The sequence below is a fragment of the Drosophila virilis genome, chromosome X (assembly GCF_030788295.1).
Source record: "Drosophila virilis strain 15010-1051.87 chromosome X, Dvir_AGI_RSII-ME, whole genome shotgun sequence".
Classification (NCBI taxonomy): Eukaryota; Metazoa; Arthropoda; class Insecta; order Diptera; family Drosophilidae; genus Drosophila; species Drosophila virilis.
The window spans coordinates 11,597,178-11,616,257 of record NC_091543.1 but is presented as its reverse complement, the minus strand read 5'-3'; the positions used below and the strand labels follow the sequence as shown (position 1 = coordinate 11,616,257).

The following is a 19,080-nucleotide window of genomic DNA, read 5'->3' as shown; positions in this document are numbered from 1 at the left end:
GGATGGCAGCAGGAACGATACCTGCGAGAGGCGGTTAATTCAAATCGATTTTCAAATCGAAATTGATGGCGTTCAAGCCCACCAGCTAAAAAGCCTTAACTATGAGTTGAAAGCTTTGTTTTTGAATTCAAATCGAAGGAGACCTGTAAAATGAAAAAACCTTAGTCCGGCATTCACAACAAAAATTCATAGCGACAACACACTCATTATTCTAAAACCAAACATATTTATATTTTCTACCCGTAGACAATAGGGATACACTAAAATAGTCAAACATGAGCGATACGAATGGTAAATATTGGCCACACAATTCAACAAAAATCCCCCAAATCAAGCAATCACAATTTTCGTCTAGATGTTGAAAAACAAAAACTTAAATTTACCGGCTGCTGCAGTTTAACAGATGGCGAATTGTCCAAGCTATACAATCTGGACATGCTCACCGATGGCGAGCTGGCCGCTGTGGGCGTGGAGCGCGATTCACTGATCGATGATTATCGTCATCTGCACGAGATGTCCCAGATGCGCGAACTGGAGCGCCTGCCAACGCTATCGAAACGTTTCGTTTCCAAGCTGAAGAGGCCAAAATTTAAATCGCCACGCAAACCGACAAAGCCATTCAATTATGATCTATTGAATAAGTTCTTTCGCTGCATGCAGTCCGAATCTGTGGCATTCTGTTGCTTCATGGAACAGGAATTGAAAATTATAACCGATTTTCAACGAGATACCAAAATTCTGCTGTTGTCACCCAGAGAGCGTGAATTCGCTCGCTATGAATCATACTTTGATTATCTGGATGCATTGTACCAAAACGGCGAACAGGATCGCGTCATATCAATTGTGGCCAAGGTGATGATCAATTTCCATCGTGATCCCAATCCAGTTAAGCTACTGCCCGGTTTCGGGCGCGGCTATGGCCCACATTATACGCGCAATCGCACTGTCGTCGTCAAGCACAAGCCCAAATTTACCAATTTTTAGAAATCCAAGCCCTCCTCCACCATCAATATATGTCAAAGAAACATAGCAAAATTAAGCCTTAACAAAAAAAAAAAAAAAAAAAAAAAAAATCGAAATGAAAAAAAAATATAACAATTTTTGCAAAACTCTTTTGGGCATTAACTCGAATTCCAAATTGAATACAGTCGAGTATTAACTCTAGTCGAATAACGCATTTGTCTGCACACGATTTTCTTCATTTGTTTTATTCGATTCGTTCATTTCAAATACACTTATTTCAGTTAATATTATTTTAAACACATTTGCCATTTAGTTTATTTATTAATTTCAATTTTTTTTTGTTTTTTTTTTTTTCTTAAGTTTTTCGCTCTTTAATGTACTCGGTATGTACTACCAATTCGTCTTGGTTTTCTTTTTTAGTTTCACTTTTAATATATATATTTAATTTTCTTCTTTTTTTTTTTATTGTTCGGGAACTGTCAGTTGAGAACTGCTGCGAGTTAAAAGACTGAAAAACTGTTGCAACCCGAACGTACTTTAAATTCTAAATGCCACGACGCATCCTGTTTTTCTTTTAGATTTTAGTTACACTTGCTTTTTGGGTTCCATGTACAAATATTGGTATGTATTGTATCAGTTAAATATATATATATATATATATATATATATTTATATATATACGTTAGGGGGGGAGGTTACGGGCAGAGAGCTGGGAGAGATGTTAGGCATCTGCTATGTATTTGTGGTTTTAGGTTCTATTCCATTTTCTCTGCTCTTTTTTTTTTATGCATTGTTATCGTTAGCATTTAGTTGGTAATTGTAATTGTAATTATAATATTAGTAGTAGTAGTAGTAGTAGTAGCATTTAAAAGTAAATAGTAGAGTACATAATATTAGAAGTATACATTCATATAAATTTAGAGTTTGTTTCAACCTCAACACACACGCACATTCACACACTTATAAACATTAACATTCACGCCAAGTTGGTTAATTTATTTAAATTATTACATTGATTTATATTCGTATTTGTTTTCTCTGTGTTTAGCTAGCAATTAACTTAGTTTTTAGTTAGTTTATATGATCATATTTTTATTTCTCTCTCTCGCTCTCTCACTCTCTCGCTCTCTCTCTCTCTCTCTCTCTCTCTCAACCAACAAGTGCACACCAGACGGATATATAGAACTTATGTTTATAACAAAAACAAATCGAAAATAGAAAAAGAATTCAATTCAAATTGAATAATTGTACGACATTCAAGTTGATATATATATATATATATATATATATATATATCTATATAATGCTACTTTGGTCTGTTAGCGAACAGCTGCCAAACTCCAAGCTCGAGCCACATAAATATTAATTGAATATAATCCATGAACTATTTGGTAATATCAGGAAATACAGCCCTGTATATATGGCGTGACATAGCGTTTAGCTTTTGTGCGTGCTTTCGCGCACAATTAGCTGCTCGATCTCGCACACTTGTTCTTTGTTGTTTTTTTTTTCGAACGGGATATCGCAACATGGTCACACGCACACACACGCACGCACACTCTTTCACGCGGCACAGACAGACTATAGTAATTTGTTTGGATGTGTGTAATATGTTGTGGGACTATACATACGCACAAAACTACCACATCTAGATTAGTTAATATAAGTATATATTTTTTTTATATATATATTACATAAATACACGCACATAAGAAACATTTAATTTATATAGTTTAGCACATAGCTACATTATGTTAGTTGTTTTTTTTTATACGTTTTTTTTTTGCAACTGCTTTCTGTCTTTCTTTCGGTTACTTGACGCTTATTTTGAGGTTAGCTGCGAGCTGCTGGCATGCAAATGAAAGAGACAGCGCTATGTGCCTATGCAGTTGTTTTTGTTTTTTTTTCGAGGTTATGTTTCCTCTTTTTGAGGTTAAGTTTTTTTTTTTGGAGTTTTTCATTTTTTTTTTTTTGCTAGCATTTTACTAGGCTTGTCCAATTAAATAGCACGCCATCGAATACAAAAGTAATGAGGTTTTGTTTTTATGTTTGGTTTTCTTTAAGTTTGATGAATTTTCGTACATGCTAATCGAAAAATTGAAACATTATTTATGCGCATTTAAGTTTTGATGTGTTTTCTTTTTTCTTTTTATTTAATATTAATTTAATTTGTTTGAAATGTATTGACTTAATTATTTATTTGAAATGTGTTTTGTTTATTTATTAAGTGTTTTAAATAATTTTTTAAATGTAAGTTTCAATTTTCTCATTTAGTTTTGCTTACATTTTACATGATTTTAAAACGATAAACGTTTCGTTTTTGTTTTTTTTTTTGTTTTTTAATTTTTATATTTTATCTTTTATATTTATGTAGGTATGCGTATATAGGTGTATATATATATATATATATATATATATAAATATATATATTTATATATATATATAATTATATATGTATTTATATATGTATATTTATAAAAAAAAAAGTATTTTAATAATATAGTTGCTTCTTAAAGTGCCTATGCTTTGATTTATGTGTTTTTTTGTTTTTGTTTTGTTTTGCTTTGACCTGTAAACTATGTTTATATTTAAATTTTTTTACTGATTTTTATCCCATTTCTGGGCTGAGGGTTCGGGTAGTTGGCTTTACTTCGTTCAAGTACGGGTTCAAGCATAGTACACGCGTCTCCTCTTTAGGCTTATGGCTGCCTGCTTACATAGCTATGTAAACATATTTCTGTTTATATATATATATTGTATATATAAATTCATATAGATATATATATATATTTCTTTTATACACATATCAAATTCTTTAAATACATATTAAACGCAAATTTCTTTTCGTATTTACATACATTCATCATTTTCTGAGTGTTTCTTGAATATTTCTTCTTTTTTTCTTTGACTTTTTTTCGTTTAGCCTAAAGAAACTAGATTTTCCTGGCATACAAATAGTTATTTTTCTTCTCCTTTTTTTTTAAATGTATTTCTTAAGCTCTCTAACGAATTTTAATATTTATGCATATATATTTTGACAATAATTAAAACAGAAACAATAAAAAAAAAAAAAAATCCTAGAGCTTTCTAACAAAAATTAATGTTTTTTTTTCAAAATGCGCTTGAAAATATTCAAATTTAATTTTTTTTTTTTCATATATATATATATATATGTATATGCACATATATATACGTATATATATAAACTAGTTCCTATATATCTAAATAAATAGTTTTATGCTTTCGGTTAAAACTAGAAAATATAACAAAATTCAATTTGTTATTGTTGTTGTCTTACATTTAGATTTAGTTTTAAATAAGTTATATATATATATATTTATATATATATATATAGAGGACATTTTATGCAATTAACTGGCCAACTTGTTGGAACCTTAACTTTTGGCCTAAAAAAAAAACAAAAAAGAAACAAAAAAAAACTGAACCCTAAGCGCTTTCCTGACTTGAATTGGTGTCTCTGTTGTTGTTGTTGTTGTTACTTGTTAATATTATTGTTGTTTTGTTTTTGTTTATTGATAATCTGTGAGGCTTCCAATGGTGATCAATATAGTTCAACAATAGTTGGTACAATTAAAGATTACATTAGCTTAAAAAGCGTATTGTTATAGCAAATATAAACATATATATATATACATATATATATATACATACAGGTATATATATAATTATATGCATATGTTTATATATGTGTGTAGGTCTAGCTGGTAGATGTGATTCGTGTGTGCGTGTGTGTGTGCAATTGTGTGTTAACAATAGACAGCACACCACATAAATAAAGATTCAACAATTAACCATGCAACATAATATAAAATTTTGTGTGTTTTTGCAATAGCTTTTGTTTACAGTTTTCCGTGTTTCATTTCTTTCATTTTTCTCCTGTATATGTGTGTGTGTGTGTTTTTTTTTTTTCTCTCCTGTTTTCCTTTCTCCAATTTAAATTGCAGCAGAAGTGCAACGGCAGAGGACGACGAGCGGCATCGGGGGTTTGAATGCCGAACATGTTGAATCCATTCCTTAAGTTTCCTGTTGCTGCTCCTCCTGCTCATTGTAGAAGGTCACGTACTTGCTATTGACTATGGCATTCCAGGCTAAACAGGGGTCGTGCGAAATGAAAGAGAAAGCGAGAGTTAAGTGCGTCAGTTGAATTCTTGCTTTTACTTTGATCATATAAAACCATATTTAAAAGCTCTAATAATCTTCGAGTTATGTCTAATAAACCATGTAAAAACCGAATTTCGATATCGCCTTTTTTATCGATTACAAGAATAGTTATCGATAATTTGAAACAAACAAGCTCTGCTCAGGCAATGGAAGGAGGGAAGCTCTTCTAAACTCCTAATGCGATACGTGAATAAAAATATAAGTTATTTTTTAAATTCCTTACGTTGCGCCGTGTTTCCTAAATTTATCGATAAAAGCATACGCCTATAGGAACCAAAGATCTGTAGGTCCGCCTGCTACATTGATTCCAATCTGTATCTAGTTTACATTTTAGGTTCGAGAACAATTTCTATGCTTTACAAGGAAATTTAAGGAAATCAGTTTTAGATATCGATAAATAGCGATAAATATCGTTATCGCTAAAGCATCGAACAGCAATGGAGCAGCTAACACATGCAACTTATATAAATGTATACACTTATTTCTCTCGTTTCTTTTCTGGTCGACTTACAGCTGCTGATGTAGTCCACAATGAGCTCCGTGTTGGACATGAGAGATTGGCGCGTCGGTGGTGTCGGCATCAGTGGCAGCGGCGCGGTTGCCACAAAATCCGATTTGAGATCGGACATAAAGCTGAGCTCATGCAGCTGCTCCTCTTCATCATCATCATCATCATCATCATCATCATGATCATCATCATCGTTATCAACGTCATCATCATCATCATTATGATCATGGGCAGCTGGATTGTCGGCATTGCCGTAGTTCGTGTAGAGAGCTGGTCGAGATTTGGTTTTGGCAGCGCCCATTTGTGTGGCTGGCGGCTGCTCCAGCGAATTGCTGCGACTGCAGCTGGCACTGCGCGAAGAGGCGGCGGCAGCAGCAGCACGTGCGGCCGCTATAATTGCCGTCTCGATATCGTTGCACGTCTCCAGCTGCTGCATGGGCAGCGGCTCATCGTGGCAGCTGCTGCAACTGCTGCTGTTGCTATGACTATGGCTGTGACTGTTGCTGCTGGCACTGGCGCTGGCGCTGGCCTTGCTGAGAAAATGATTCACCTGATCCTTGATGGCAGCGGCGGCGGCAATGGTATTGGATATGTTGGCAGCGCCATAGATGCCGCTATCGTTGGACTGATTGGCGGCACCGCCGCCATTGCCGTTGCCATTGCCAATGCTGCTGCTCAGCGTCGATGAGGAGGCCGAGGTGGAGCACGAGGCGGACGATGATGGTGTTGAGGATGTTGATGAATTGATGTTGTTGCTGTTGTTGCTGTTGCTGTTGTTGTTGTTGCTGCTGCTGCTGCTGCTGGTGTTGTTGCAGCTGTTGGTGCTGTTGTTAATAGCTGCATTGGGCGATGACTGTGCCGCCTGCCCTGAGATAAGCAGCAGATCCATGCAGGCCGAACTGTTGACCACATCGGAGGCAGTGCCCGAATCATTGAGTAGCAACTGCAGTTGCTGTTGCTCACAACTGGGGGGATCGGTAGCGGTTGCTGTTGATGCCGTTGTTGGTGTCGTCTGTTGCTCCTTGTCCAGCTGCAACAGTTGCTGTTCAGGCTGTTGCTTTTCGTTGGACTCCTTGTCGCTGGCATCGTCAAAGAGCTTCAGTTCGTCCTCATTGAAATCGCCAAAGATGAACTCGTTGTTGAGCCTGCCCAGCTTCGAGTCGCGATCATCGTTGAGTATAATCACAGCGGGTCTATTGCCCACCGGCGGCAATGTGGTCTGCACAGCAGCTGCTGCAGTGCCGCCGCTATGCTTCTTGGCGCCCTCCGTCTGTGTGGCCGCTGTTGCCTTGAAGGTAATGGTGCCGCCACTGTGGCCACTGGCCAAATTGAAGCTAACGGGCAGCGCCGATGGCGAACATGTCTCATCCTGACTCTGACTAGGCTTCTGGCTAAGGAATTTCTCCTTATTCTTGCTGCTGCTGCTGTTGCTGCTGCTGGGTGACAGCTCCTTTGGCTTGCACTTGGCCTTGCCTGAGGTAGTTGCTGCAGCTGCTACTCCTGCTGCTGCACTCGGTGTCATTTCCATGCTGCATTTTGCATCCGACTGCTGTTGCTGCTGCTTGGCAGCTGCTGCAAAGTTATAGCCAGTGGCTACATTGGCCGCCAGCGGTACATGATTGAGGCTGTGCCGCTTCACTGTCTTCTCCAGCGCTGGATACTGCAGATCCAGATTGCTGCTGTTGAAGCTATAGCTGCTGGCATCGTGCTCCACGCTTTTAGACTTTTGCAGTGCTGGCGGCGCTGTGGCGCCACTGCCTGCTATTGTCAGATTCGAGGTGCTGCCGGCAGTTGTTCCTGCCGCCGCAGCTGCTGTTGTGGTTGTTGCTGCCGCTGCAACTGTTGCTGCGGGCGTGCCAGTGGCAACAGCAGTTGCCTGCTGCTGGTGCTGCTGTTCCTGACTGTTGTTGCCCTCCATGTCGCTGGGCGCAGCCGTTTTGTTGAGGCTCTGCGAATAGCTAATGAGCGCTGCGGCTGCGGCAGCGCCAGTTGCTGTTGCTGTGGCTGTTGCTGTTGTTATTGTTGCAGCCATGGCGCCCGGAAGCTCTGGAAAATCGGGACGCTGCTTGGACTTACCCTTGAGCTTGTTGTCCTGTATCAGCAGCAGCGATTGCGGCGTCAACGGACCTTGTGCATCGCCACCAGCATCGCTGTCCTCGCCATGACCGTGGGCCAGCTGCTCACGCTTGTTGCGCGCAATGTCCGCATATGAAATGGGTGCCGATGAATTGTTATTGTTGTTGTTATTATTTTTGTTACTGTTATTGTTGTTGTTGTTGTTGTTGTTATGCTTGGCCTGAACGGCGACGCGCTTGTTGTTGCTCTTCTTTTTGACGGTTTGTATGGGCAGCGAGTGCACCGAGTCGAGATCACTTGAATCGGATTTCTCCGAGGGCGGCATAGACGACGTGGACTTGCGACGCGAATTATCCTGCGTGCCGCCAGCAACAACAGCTGCTGCTGCAGCAGCAGCTGCAGTTGCAGTTGCAGCGGCTGTGGCTGACGATGTGGCAGCATGTTGTTGTTGCGCTTGTTGTTGTTGTTGTTGTTGTTGTTGCTGTTGCTTGTTGCTGTTGTTGCTATAGCTGGCATGTGCTGCATAGTAGTTGTTGTTGTTGCTGTTGTTGTTGCTGCTGCTGCTGCTATTGTTGTAGTAATCCATGTTGCTGCGCAAACGCTGTGACATCATGTTGGACGATGCTGATTTGGTTATCTGTTGCATGCGCTGCAAATTGCCGCCAGTTGTTGCCGCTGCCGCAACGGCCGCATCATCCATGGTGACGGCGCGCTGTTTCTTTGGTTTCTTCTTTTTGGTGACCACATGAAATTCAGCCGTTTCGCTAAGCACCGTATTCAGCGCCTCCATTTCGGACATGCGCGCCAGCGTTGGCAATTCCAGCGCTGGCAAAGTGCCCGCTGCGGCTACGGCTACGGCTGCGGCTCCAGCTGCGCCCAGCTGTGATGAGGAGGGCGTATCGCCACAATTGTTGCTGGCACTGCTGTTGCCGCTGTCATTCAGCTTGGCATCATTCAATGCGGGCGGCGTCTCGCCCAAATACTGCAACTCTTCGGTGCCCCAGGAGCGACGCTCGCTTTTGCGCGGCGCCGCTGTCTGTTGCGATTGTTGTGCTGTTGGTTGTTGTTGCTGTTGTTGTTGCTGCTGTTGCTGCTGCTGCTGCTGTTGCTCCTTGTTGCAATTCTTGTTGATGTCCGCAACAGAGGCGGAATTGTGCTTGCCCCCCTTTTTGTTGCGCATCATTTCGGTGGTGGCCGACTGACGCTTCAGTTCATCGACTTCCATTTTGGCGCAGCTGCGCAACTCCTCCAGCGAGTTGCATTTCTTAAGCTTATTCTGTTTCTTGCGCTCCTTTTTCTTTTGCTGCTGCTGTTGTTGCTGTTGCTGTTGCGCGCACGCCGAGCCATCGTTTTCAATGTATTTGACCAGCTGCTCAACGGGATCCTTGCCACGATAACCGGCCACCGATTCCACATCCACGGTGGTCGTGTTACGCTCCTGCTGTGACTTCTTTTTCGATTTGAGCTTCGTCGGCGGCTGTGGCGGCGCTACAGCAGCAGCAGAGCCTGGCACCTGCTGCAATTGGCTGTTAAAGGATGCGGCCACTGCGGCAGCAGCCATGGCTGTTGTTGTTGTATTGCCGCCAGTTGTGAGCAATGTGGATACGCTATTTGAGCGCTGCTGCTGCTGCTGTTGTTGTTGTTGTTGCTGTTGTTGATGATGTTGTTGTTGTTGTTGTTGATGTTGTTGATGTTGTTGATGATGTTGCTGCTGGAGCGGGGCTGTCAATGCGCTGCCACCGCCGCTGCCCAAGGTGGTTGTGATAAGCGTTGTGAAGGAGGAGCCGCCACTGGTGTTGTTGTTGTTGCCGTTGCCATTGCTGTTGTTGTTGTTGTTGCTGCTGCTGCTGCTGCTGCTGTTATTATTGTTGTTGTTGCTGCTGCCAGTACCATTGCCAGCGGCATAGCCATCGCCCAACGCGTTACCGTTCTCATCAAACTGGCGCTAGAATAAAACCAAAAAAAGAAAACATAATTTACTTAATGCCACAAGTTGCATAGAGTTCTCGCTCGGCTAATGCAAATGTTGCAACAATAACGTGCACTAACCATCAGCTTAAACATGGAGATCTGTGCGTTATTACATCGCTTCAAACGTTTCACTTTCATTTGTGTTCAAAATACCCAATTTCTCATTATATTACAAACTGATTGGCTATTTGATGCCCTATGTCTTTGACAATTGTACGACTTATTGTGTGTTGTTCACTCTCCGTTTGTGGCTTTCAAATGAATTCTGTCATCCGATTCGCGTATTTACACGTTTGACAGTTGCACGTCAAAATCAACAGTTTCTTATCGAATGCAACCCTGTTGTTACTTGAATGCGTGCTGTCAACCACATGCCTGCCCGGCAATACCCTACAATAAACAGTCTTAGCTCAATACAAAGGCTGTTTGTACACATATGAAGGGAAGAGCTTGTTGCGCAGTGTGTGTAACAGGTATGACATTCAATATAGCAATATATATATATATATATATATATTATAAAACTGTCAGCCAAATGTTTAGTGCATGAAGTATATATAGATGAACAAACAAAAAGTTATTCTTGATCCATAGCAACAGCCGAGTCTATATAGCCATCTATCTGCCATGGGAACTAGTGTCTTGGGAAATGTTTGCATAGGCCATAATCAGCCGGATCGAACGACTATATCATGTTGCAGTTACATGCTAGCCACCTGACAATATCTATCATTTACAGCTTTACCTATGCACTCCATACATAAGCGAAAATTAAATCTATATCGGTATATTAGAACACCTGCTATATGCTAGCTCTACACACAATCCGTCCACTTATCTTTTGCACAAAAAAAGCTTTACCAGCCCATTCTCCCAACCTATCCGTAAGTGCCACATCATATGGTTCCTTTAATATGAACAATCGTGAAATAAAGCTTTCATATCGAATCCCATCCAAGCCCTCTGCCTACAAAGGTGTTCAATCTCTGTTCAACTGTCTGTCCACAAATAGCCGTTCCTTCGTGTACTTGCCAAGACCATCTGCTGAGCAGAACCATGTTTCCATCTCAGCTATACGTAACATTTCGTTTTTGCCAACTAGCACGCATAGATTCTGCCAGACAAACTTCGATTTTTTCCATCAAGCCAATCAAACATTTATTTATTGCAATCGAACCCTATGCGATGAGAGACCGATTGAATCGAAAGCCGAGTACAACTTGGCGTAGGTATTGCTAAACAAATGTTGAAATAAGCGAGAATTAGCAAGTTGTTTACATAAAGAACATCTTGTTAAGTTCTGCCCAACGTAAAACAAACTAATTACAAGTAAATTGTAATTAATAAGCCACAACTATTTATCATTGCAATACAGCGCGCTTTTTGGCTTAGAAACTCATGTTTATGCCGAATATCAACTGTCAAGTTTGTTTCTAGCAATTTTATGCCCAATTTCAAGCCCGTTTCCGACTAGAATCCAATCAAAGTTTCACCAAATATTAATTTTGTTTAACCAGATAATTTCAAACCCAAATATTACTTAAAAGTACGCATTTTATGCTGCCCGTCGTTGACCAAATTTTATTCTCGTGCTGCAGAAATTTAACCAAAAACCAAAAACCAATAAGAAGTAAGGCAAAAGATCAAAGATCAAGGCATCGAAAAATCGATTTGATGTCCGACCATCCCAGTCCTTGGCTCCAATTGTCTCTCTGTGTGGGGGGGGGGGGGGGGTGTGGGGGAAGAAATAGACAGAAGAACGAACGGACATGGATAGATGAACCCGGCTGTGCATGAATCTAGATTCTGTAATAGGATCGTAAATGCTTCATTCTGTCTTGTTATATACAACAATTGCACACAAAACCATTCCTAGCCCAGTTTTTTTTTTTTTTTTTTTTTTTGTTTGTTTGAATACATGAATTTTTAATACACATAGAGGTTAATTAAGTTACAATTCTTTAAATTTTGAGTCGAGCGCCAACTCCTGCTCACTTACCGTTGTGGCCTTGGCGCCGTGAGAGGCGACGACAGCTGCAGCGGCAGCTGCGGTCATCATGCGTCCAATCTTAGCCGGACGTAGATCAGCGCCACCAAATAGCTCAGCGCTGTTGCCGCCGCCAGAGCCCTTGGATGAACTCTTGCTGCCCGATGAAAAGTTGCCAGCCAAGCCAAACACGGACGAGCAGGCCGTGTAGCTATCATTGAGAGATACATAGCCAGCGTCAACTTTGCGCTTCTGTTCGCCCAACGGTAGAGTAAATTGTCCGCTAGCTACAGCACTGGCCAATGCTGGCGGATACTGCGGTAGTGGCAGTTGTTGCTGCTCCAATTTCTGATTCTTAGCGGATGTCTCCAGCATCGAAAAGTGAAGTGGATCATCGATTAGGAACTCTTTGACAGGGCCCAAATCCTTGCCATCGGGCTGCTGCTGCTGCTGTTGTTGTTGTTCTTGTTGTTGCTGCTGCTGCTGCTGCTTGAGAATGTCCAGTTGATTCTCACATTTAAGAGGCATGGCCTGGTTGGCAGCCACATTCGGCATTCCCTTATCGTTACGGGCCTTTGTTTGTTGTTGCGTGCAATTAAAAGAGTTGTAATAAATTAAAAATGTTGTTTAAAAATAAATTGGAAGAATAAATACAGTTACAGCTACATATATACATATTTGTCAATTCTCAATTAAATTATGTTGCAGCGATATTATGCTTCAACTTGTTCCGAATTCTAAAACCGATTCTCCACACTGCTTTCATGATTGATGCGAGTAAATGTAATGGAAAAAAAAAGAGAGAAAACAAAAACGTAACGAGTGAGGGGAATAGCGAATATCGAGCGACGAGATGAGAGACGAGTACAATGAACGATAACAGCGATTAGAAGAGTACTTAGAATAGACAGAGACAGAGATGGCGATGTATGCAAATTAACAATATAAAAGTGAGAGCGAGAGTGGAGATGGGAATTGTGTGATTCTAATGTGACTGCAAACGGGATTTTGAGTGTTAGGTTCTGTTTTTATGACATGAGACATGAGCGAGCATCGAATTCAAAATCAATTTACAGCTGCTTGTTTCTGAACTATCCTATCCATTTACAATATTAACCAACTGTTTTAACATTATTTTTCTTAATTTCTTACTGAATATATGCTACTCTCTGCCTAATAATCGTTTTATATAATTAATGACTATCGACTCTTTAGAGTCACATCTTACATTAAGAGAAATACATGATTGACACACACACACGCACACACATATATATATATATATATACATATATACAGGATATAATGTACAACGAACATAAAACACATGATCTATTAATAGTGACAACGGACAAGCTAAACAAATGGTTTTCGTTGGGATACGGGTTGGGCGCTTGGTTAATGGGATGTTTCATTGTTTAATTATATTGATCAGATGAATGGATACGCGTGAATAGAGGCGCGTCTTACCGCCTGCAATTTAGATGAATCATTAAGCAAGTGTTCGTCTTCGGCATTCGAATATGCTTGCGAATAATTGATCATATCCCAAAGTGTCTGATCCAAGTTGATGTCCCACATCTCTACAGTGCCATCCCTTACCTCCAACGCTTCATCAAATAGTTGGCTGGCTGTCAAAGCGCCGCCACCGTCGCCGCCGCCGATGGCACCACCGCCGATAGCACCACCGCCGATAGCACCACCGCCGATAGCACCGCCGCCGATAGCACCGCCGACATCAGCAGCAGCAGCATCCCGATCCCCATTGCCATCCACATCGAACTCAATAACGGTATTCCCAGTTTCATTCAATTGACTGGGCAAGCTGCTGCTGCTGCTCCCGGTGTTGTTGCGATTGCCCTTGCTAGTAGAAGCATTGACGGTATTCGGATTCGGATTGGGATTGGGATTGGCATTGCCTGCCACGCCCTCATCGCCAATGGCTAACTTTTGCTTGCCATCCATATTGGCCATCTCAAAATTAACGCTGCTTGGCAAGCTGCCGCCTTCGCGTTGTCGCACTGATACGGATGAGCTGTTGCTGTTGTTGTTCTTCAACGATTTCTTGCCGACAACGGCGGAGTTTTGGTTGTTGCTGTTGCTGTTGCTGCTGTTGTTGTGCTGCTGACGTCGATTGGCGCGGGTGTTGCTGTTGCCACCACTGCTGCTACTGGCGCCAATAAGCTGATAATCACAGTTGAAACGTTGGGTTGCTGCTGCTGCTGCCGCCGCCGATGACGTTGTTGCCAGCTCGCTGCGATGCGTTGCCTCGACCAAATCCTGCAAAGAGCCGCCCTGCTTATGACGTTGCGACGCAGTCCGATGATTTGTATGATAACTGCTGCTGCTATTGTGCGCTCCAAAATTGCTGCCGCTACCGACGCTGCTGCTGTGGCCGTAATAGCCGCTGGACGTTGATGATGATGCGGACGTATTGCGTGTTAGACAGGTTTTAATCGCACGATAAGAGTTTGCCTCGTCGTACTCAGCCTTTTTGAGCATTTGCTGTGAAACATTAAAAAAAAAGGCAAAATAAAGGAAAAAAAAAACAAATAAAAAATTATAACAATCTAATGCACAGATATTATCGGCACAGATTGAGGCCAAAAAGAAGATTAACTTACCAGAAAACGCTCACTTTTGTTTTTTCTGTCGCCCGGATTGCGATACCAATAGGCCTCCTCAAGCAGTTTCTTTAATGATGCGTCGTCGAGATCATTTATTTCGCTATCCTCCCAAGCATCGTACTTTGTCTGTAAGTTTTTAAATTATTTTTTTTTTTTGTTTGTTCTTTATTTATTTTTAATTTTTTTTAATTTTTTTTTTTTTTTTTTTATATATTTTAATTCAAGAAAATTGGTCTTGCTATCAGAGAGCTGAGAAAATGATATGTCCGCCGAGTCAAGGAGCTGCGTGTGTTTGTCTTTAACCTCAAAAACGCAACTGCGCCTAACATTTTGGTTTTCATCTAACGAAACCTTTTGGCTCACGGCATTTGCGTAAAGTGTGGGCGGTTTTTGGCTGTGAGGGATTGTGAGGGCTGTTGCGAGTTCGATTTACCTGGAATTGTTGGCATGCAACTGGGCTTACATCAGCTTCAGCTTCAGCTTCAGCTTCAGCTTGACTTGCCACGGTGCCTTGGTCAATAATTCTGACACATGCAACGCACTTGGCTTCGATTTTTATATTTATACATACAAACAGGCACACATACACACATGCATGTATTATATTTATATATACGTTTTTAGATATGTCAGGCTCAAGTCACAAGCACACAAGTGCAATAAATAAATAAACTAAATAAAAACAATTTAATGCGTGTGGTTAAGTTAAATGCGTCGGCGGCGACGTCAGCGACGACGGCGGCGCCACAGAACAAAAAGTTCTTCGATAAGTTAATAGAACTGTGGTTTGCCTAATGCTACCATTAACGAAATCAAGAACATATTCAAATCGTATTTAGAATATATGTATGAATTAAAACAACAACGACAACTATAAAAAAAAAATTATATGCATATAATATTAAAATAAATCAAATTTAAGAGACACGTTTTAAAGACACGTTCGGCCCGCCGATCTGCAATTTTGCTTAAACACCGCACACACATGCACACGCACACATAATCTAAATATATATATATATGTATGTATGTATGCATGCATGGATGTATGTGAAGCGCGGCCTGCACGTGTGCGTGTGTGTTGTGCAAGCCTATGATGGAAGGAGTTATGGCGTCTGTCAGATAACGGCATCTGTCCAGGCACATTTCGCTAAACGTGAGCGGGAGTGAAATGACAACGCTCATACCAACGCGCTCCCTTTCTCGTTTTATTTTTGTTATGTATAGCTGCAGACTGACTGAGCTAAAGTAACGGTTTTTCTTTCGTAACTCGCAACACTTGCAAATGACACGTTGTTAAGCACTTTAAAAATGACGCTTTCAGCAGCAGCTCAACATCGACATTAAATTGAATTGTATATGAATATTAATTGAATTAAGAGTTAATCAATTTTTGTATGGGCAGTAATTGAAAAAAAAAAAAAATCATATTTTAAGGAATATTCTATATACTACATACATGCATGTTCATATGTATATGTATGTGGTCTAACATACATAAGTATGACGCATATGCGTGTAGGTATGTATGTTTGTTTCAGCTCTGTTGATATTTATAGAATGTTTGTGCGATTTTTATTGGATATGTATGTAATTGGAAAATCATTCAAAAACACTGATATGACGTGCGACCACATTCAGGGCATACACATGCGTATGTGCATGTGTGCGTCACACATGTACCATACATGTGAGTGTTGTGTGTGCAAAATAATTGTTGCGATGTCCGCTGAAGACGGCCAGACCGCAACGCACACACACACACCCACACGCACACACACCACATAGTATGAATGACAAAAAGAGAAATACTTGTGGAATTGAATAGAATAAAATAAAAATCAATCTAAGAAAAGGAACGTAAAAGAAATTAAGTTAGGTTCAGAAAAACAAGGCAACAACAATGATCAAATGAAATGGACATTTAAAGCGCGGACAATGCAAGCAAATACATATACATATACGTATATCAATATAAAAATTATGTTATTACTAGAAAATAAGGAATTGCTAATTAACGCAGTTACTCAACACAACGGTTGCTAGCTATGGTGGGGAAGGGAATGGTGAATTATAGACAAACTCACCTTTTTATTCTTCTGACGCTTGCCCACATTTTGGTCATCTTGGGTCTTGCCTTTGGTGGTAGCACCGCGTCGCTGATGCAGCGCAGTTGCGGCAGCAATCACCTCGGGTGCTGGTTGGCCAGATTTGCTTAGCAGCGGTGTTAAATTCAAATTGTGATGCGCTGCGTTCGCAATGCTGCTGTTGGTGCTGCTGCCGGCAGCGTTGTTGTTGTTGCTGTTGTTGCTGTTAGTGTTAGTGTTAGTGCTTTTCTTATCACCGGCCGGCACATGATTTTGGGTAAGCACAGAGGCTGATTGACTACTGTTATTATTTTTATTGGACAGGTCATAGCTGTTGCTGTTGCTGTTGCTGCTGTCGTTGGCCGGACGCTGCTCCAGCTTTACATTGTGCGACATTAAGGTGGTTAGCTGCTCCTGGAAATAGGGCGTCGGTGTCGTCTTAGTGGATGTGGTTGTTGAGGTGCTCTCACTCAACGTGCCAGCGGCAATTGAAACGATGGGCGTATCGGGTATTATAGCTTGGATTTTTGTTACCAATGTGGCAATATTTGTGTCTTTGTCTTTATCTTTGGCGTTGCCGGTGCCAGTGGCGGTGGCGTTGCCGTTGGCGTTGGCAGTTGCGGCGCCTGTTGATATGGCCTTGATGAGTTGCGCAGCAGCTGCGCTGCTATTGCCAGCAGCAGTTGTGGATGTTGCGGATGATAAGGTTGTTGATGATATTGATGAAACACCAATTTGTTCATTGTTCATCTTTTGTGGCATATAACAAACAACGAAATGCCATTAAAATTACAAATACGCACAATTGGCAGTTCGGCAGCTTCCAAAACAGAACCTGGCAAAAATATACACATATTTATGTAGGTATGTATGCATATAAATATGTACATATATATATACAATATACATATATATATATTAAGAGAAAGAGAGCGTAACTGCGTCATAAGCTTACTCTCTCTCTCTCTCTCTCTTTATCCCACACACACACACAGACACACGCGCATACAAACATAGTTAACAGTTACTTACCAACAAGGTTCCCGAAAATGGATGTGAGATATACGCTGCAGATCCCGTTGTCCTACAAAAACAGCTGTCAAGGCCGCCGCGCGTGTTAACGCCGCAGCCGCTGACACCCAAAAGGGCACCGTTAATACTGTTAAGCTTGCTCTTCTCCTCACACTACTTGTTGTCCTTAAGCGTTGCCCGATTCCAGTATTCACGTTGTTTTGTGTCTGGCGTAATTTTTTTTTTTTGCTCTCACCGCACGCTCACAATCGCACGCTATTGTTTATTTGCGAACGCAAATGAACTGTAGAATTGTTGTTGTTTGTTGTTCTAACAAAACTTAATGCTGTGCAAATACCGTTGCCTACGCACTGTAGCTGTTGTGTTTTTGCTGATTTTTCGCTTTTTTTTCTCATATATATATATTTTTTTGTTTGTTAAATTGTTGATTTTTTTCGCTTTAGTGCAGCTCTCAATCCGTCAATCGAATGCAACCAGTTAAATTGCTTTTTAGCGGAGCAACGTTGTCACTACCATTTGATTGAACACTCTCACATTGCCGAAACCGAGTCTACAGTTTACACTTAAAAAACATTGATGCAAAAAAATTAAATAAAAGAAATGCGACTTGTCAAAAAAAAAAAAATCATTTGCTTTACCAAGCCGCGCAGTGCTGCCAAATAGAGATGGGCGATATTCACATGCGCTCATCTCTAGTTGCAAACCGAAATTTACATACGCTCATATCTAGTTGGCAATGTTATTTTTGGCACACACACACGCACACACCGAACGCACCGTTGTGGATGATTTAATTATCGAAAATGCGTTGTACTCTTTGATATGCTATTAATTTACTTCCACAACAAAATATATGCTGACAGGAAAAATAGGCATTAGCCGCTTAGAGGTTGGTTGTGCACACGCGTTGGCAGCCCTGGCATTCTGTTGTCAGTGGCAACACTAGCGCAAACACGTCATTTTGCCACACAGTTTTTGTTGTTGTAGCAATTTACAAATACGTTCTATTAGCATGAACAGCTACGATGCGCGCTCGCACACGCATGCATATATATTTTGATATATATGTATAGACACACACATATTCATATATACATGTACATACACATATAAGCTCATATATGTACTAACAGTGATTACTTTGCACTTTTAATTTGTTGTTAATCGCTTAGCGATTTGTTTTATTTTTTATACATACGCAATGCACACACACATACACGCACACGCACACGCACTTGCTTATGCACCTTCCACTACACATATGTATGTACATTTTTCTGACCTTCTCTTACACATAGCGAAAAAACGACATGTTGGTTTAGAAGGGCTGGTGTAAGCTTACACAATAACTATTAACGTTAACAATGCATTATATATCATTATTGTAAATGCACAAGTTTAATATTTGTGTTAAATTACACATAAACGTAAAAATTCTGAAAAGAACGAACACTTTAGAGCGCAGTTGTTTTGCTTTACAACACTTTCGCATGTCTTTCGCAGCACTATTGGCAACTATGAGGTAATCGAATACTTGTACGATTACATTGTGAAATACAACACTGGGCTTTTATCCGTTTACATTTGCTCGACTCAATTTTGCGCTAATTAGCTGTTTTTAACAGATTGAAATGGCTTTAATGATTT

The 19,080-nt window shown here is 40.7% G+C and overlaps 2 protein-coding genes across 9 annotated transcripts; one reads left to right on the top strand and one right to left on the bottom strand.

Moving 5' to 3' along the window:
* Positions 1 to 135: 135 nt before the first annotated feature.
* LOC6633776 (uncharacterized) lies at positions 136 to 1,164 on the top strand. Its single transcript, XM_002057272.4, has 2 exons — positions 136 to 291; positions 356 to 1,164. Exons 1-2 carry the CDS (start codon positions 276 to 278, stop codon positions 982 to 984), a joined length of 645 nt encoding a protein of 214 aa, XP_002057308.1. The 5' UTR covers positions 136 to 275; the 3' UTR covers positions 985 to 1,164.
* Positions 1,165 to 2,461: 1,297 nt separating this feature from the next.
* Positions 2,462 to 18,925, bottom strand: tyf (twenty-four). 8 transcript variants are annotated; one of them, XM_032439923.2, is made up of 8 exons: positions 18,776 to 18,925; positions 17,434 to 17,995; positions 16,402 to 17,236; positions 14,312 to 14,440; positions 13,158 to 14,192; positions 11,700 to 12,260; positions 5,657 to 9,674; positions 2,462 to 5,072 (listed from the first exon to the last, which is right to left on the bottom strand). In XM_032439923.2, exons 3-8 carry the CDS (start codon positions 17,161 to 17,163, stop codon positions 4,999 to 5,001), a joined length of 6,579 nt encoding a protein of 2,192 aa, XP_032295814.1. In that variant the 5' UTR covers positions 17,164 to 17,236; positions 17,434 to 17,995; positions 18,776 to 18,925; the 3' UTR covers positions 2,462 to 4,998. The 8 variants fall into 8 exon arrangements, with proteins under 8 accessions (XP_032295814.1, XP_070067484.1, XP_032295815.1 ...); XM_070211383.1 differs by having other exon boundaries at positions 18,632 to 18,922; XM_032439924.2 differs by having other exon boundaries at positions 13,290 to 14,192; positions 18,632 to 18,922.
* Between the last annotated feature and the right edge of the window lie 155 nt (positions 18,926 to 19,080).

Bases quoted from the DNA above. Each gene is read 5' to 3' on its own strand.
- tyf (XM_032439923.2), bottom strand. From the start codon at position 17,163: ATGCCACAAAAGATGAACAATGAACAAATTGGTGTTTCATCAATATCA. The intron at 14,193-14,311 runs GTAAGTTAATCT...AATGTTTCACAG, and splicing joins ACAAAAGTGAGCGTTTTCTG to CAAATGCTCAAAAAGGCTGA. The intron at 9,675-11,699 runs GTAAGTGAGCAG...GTTTTATTCTAG, and splicing joins ACGGCGCCAAGGCCACAACG to CGCCAGTTTGATGAGAACGG.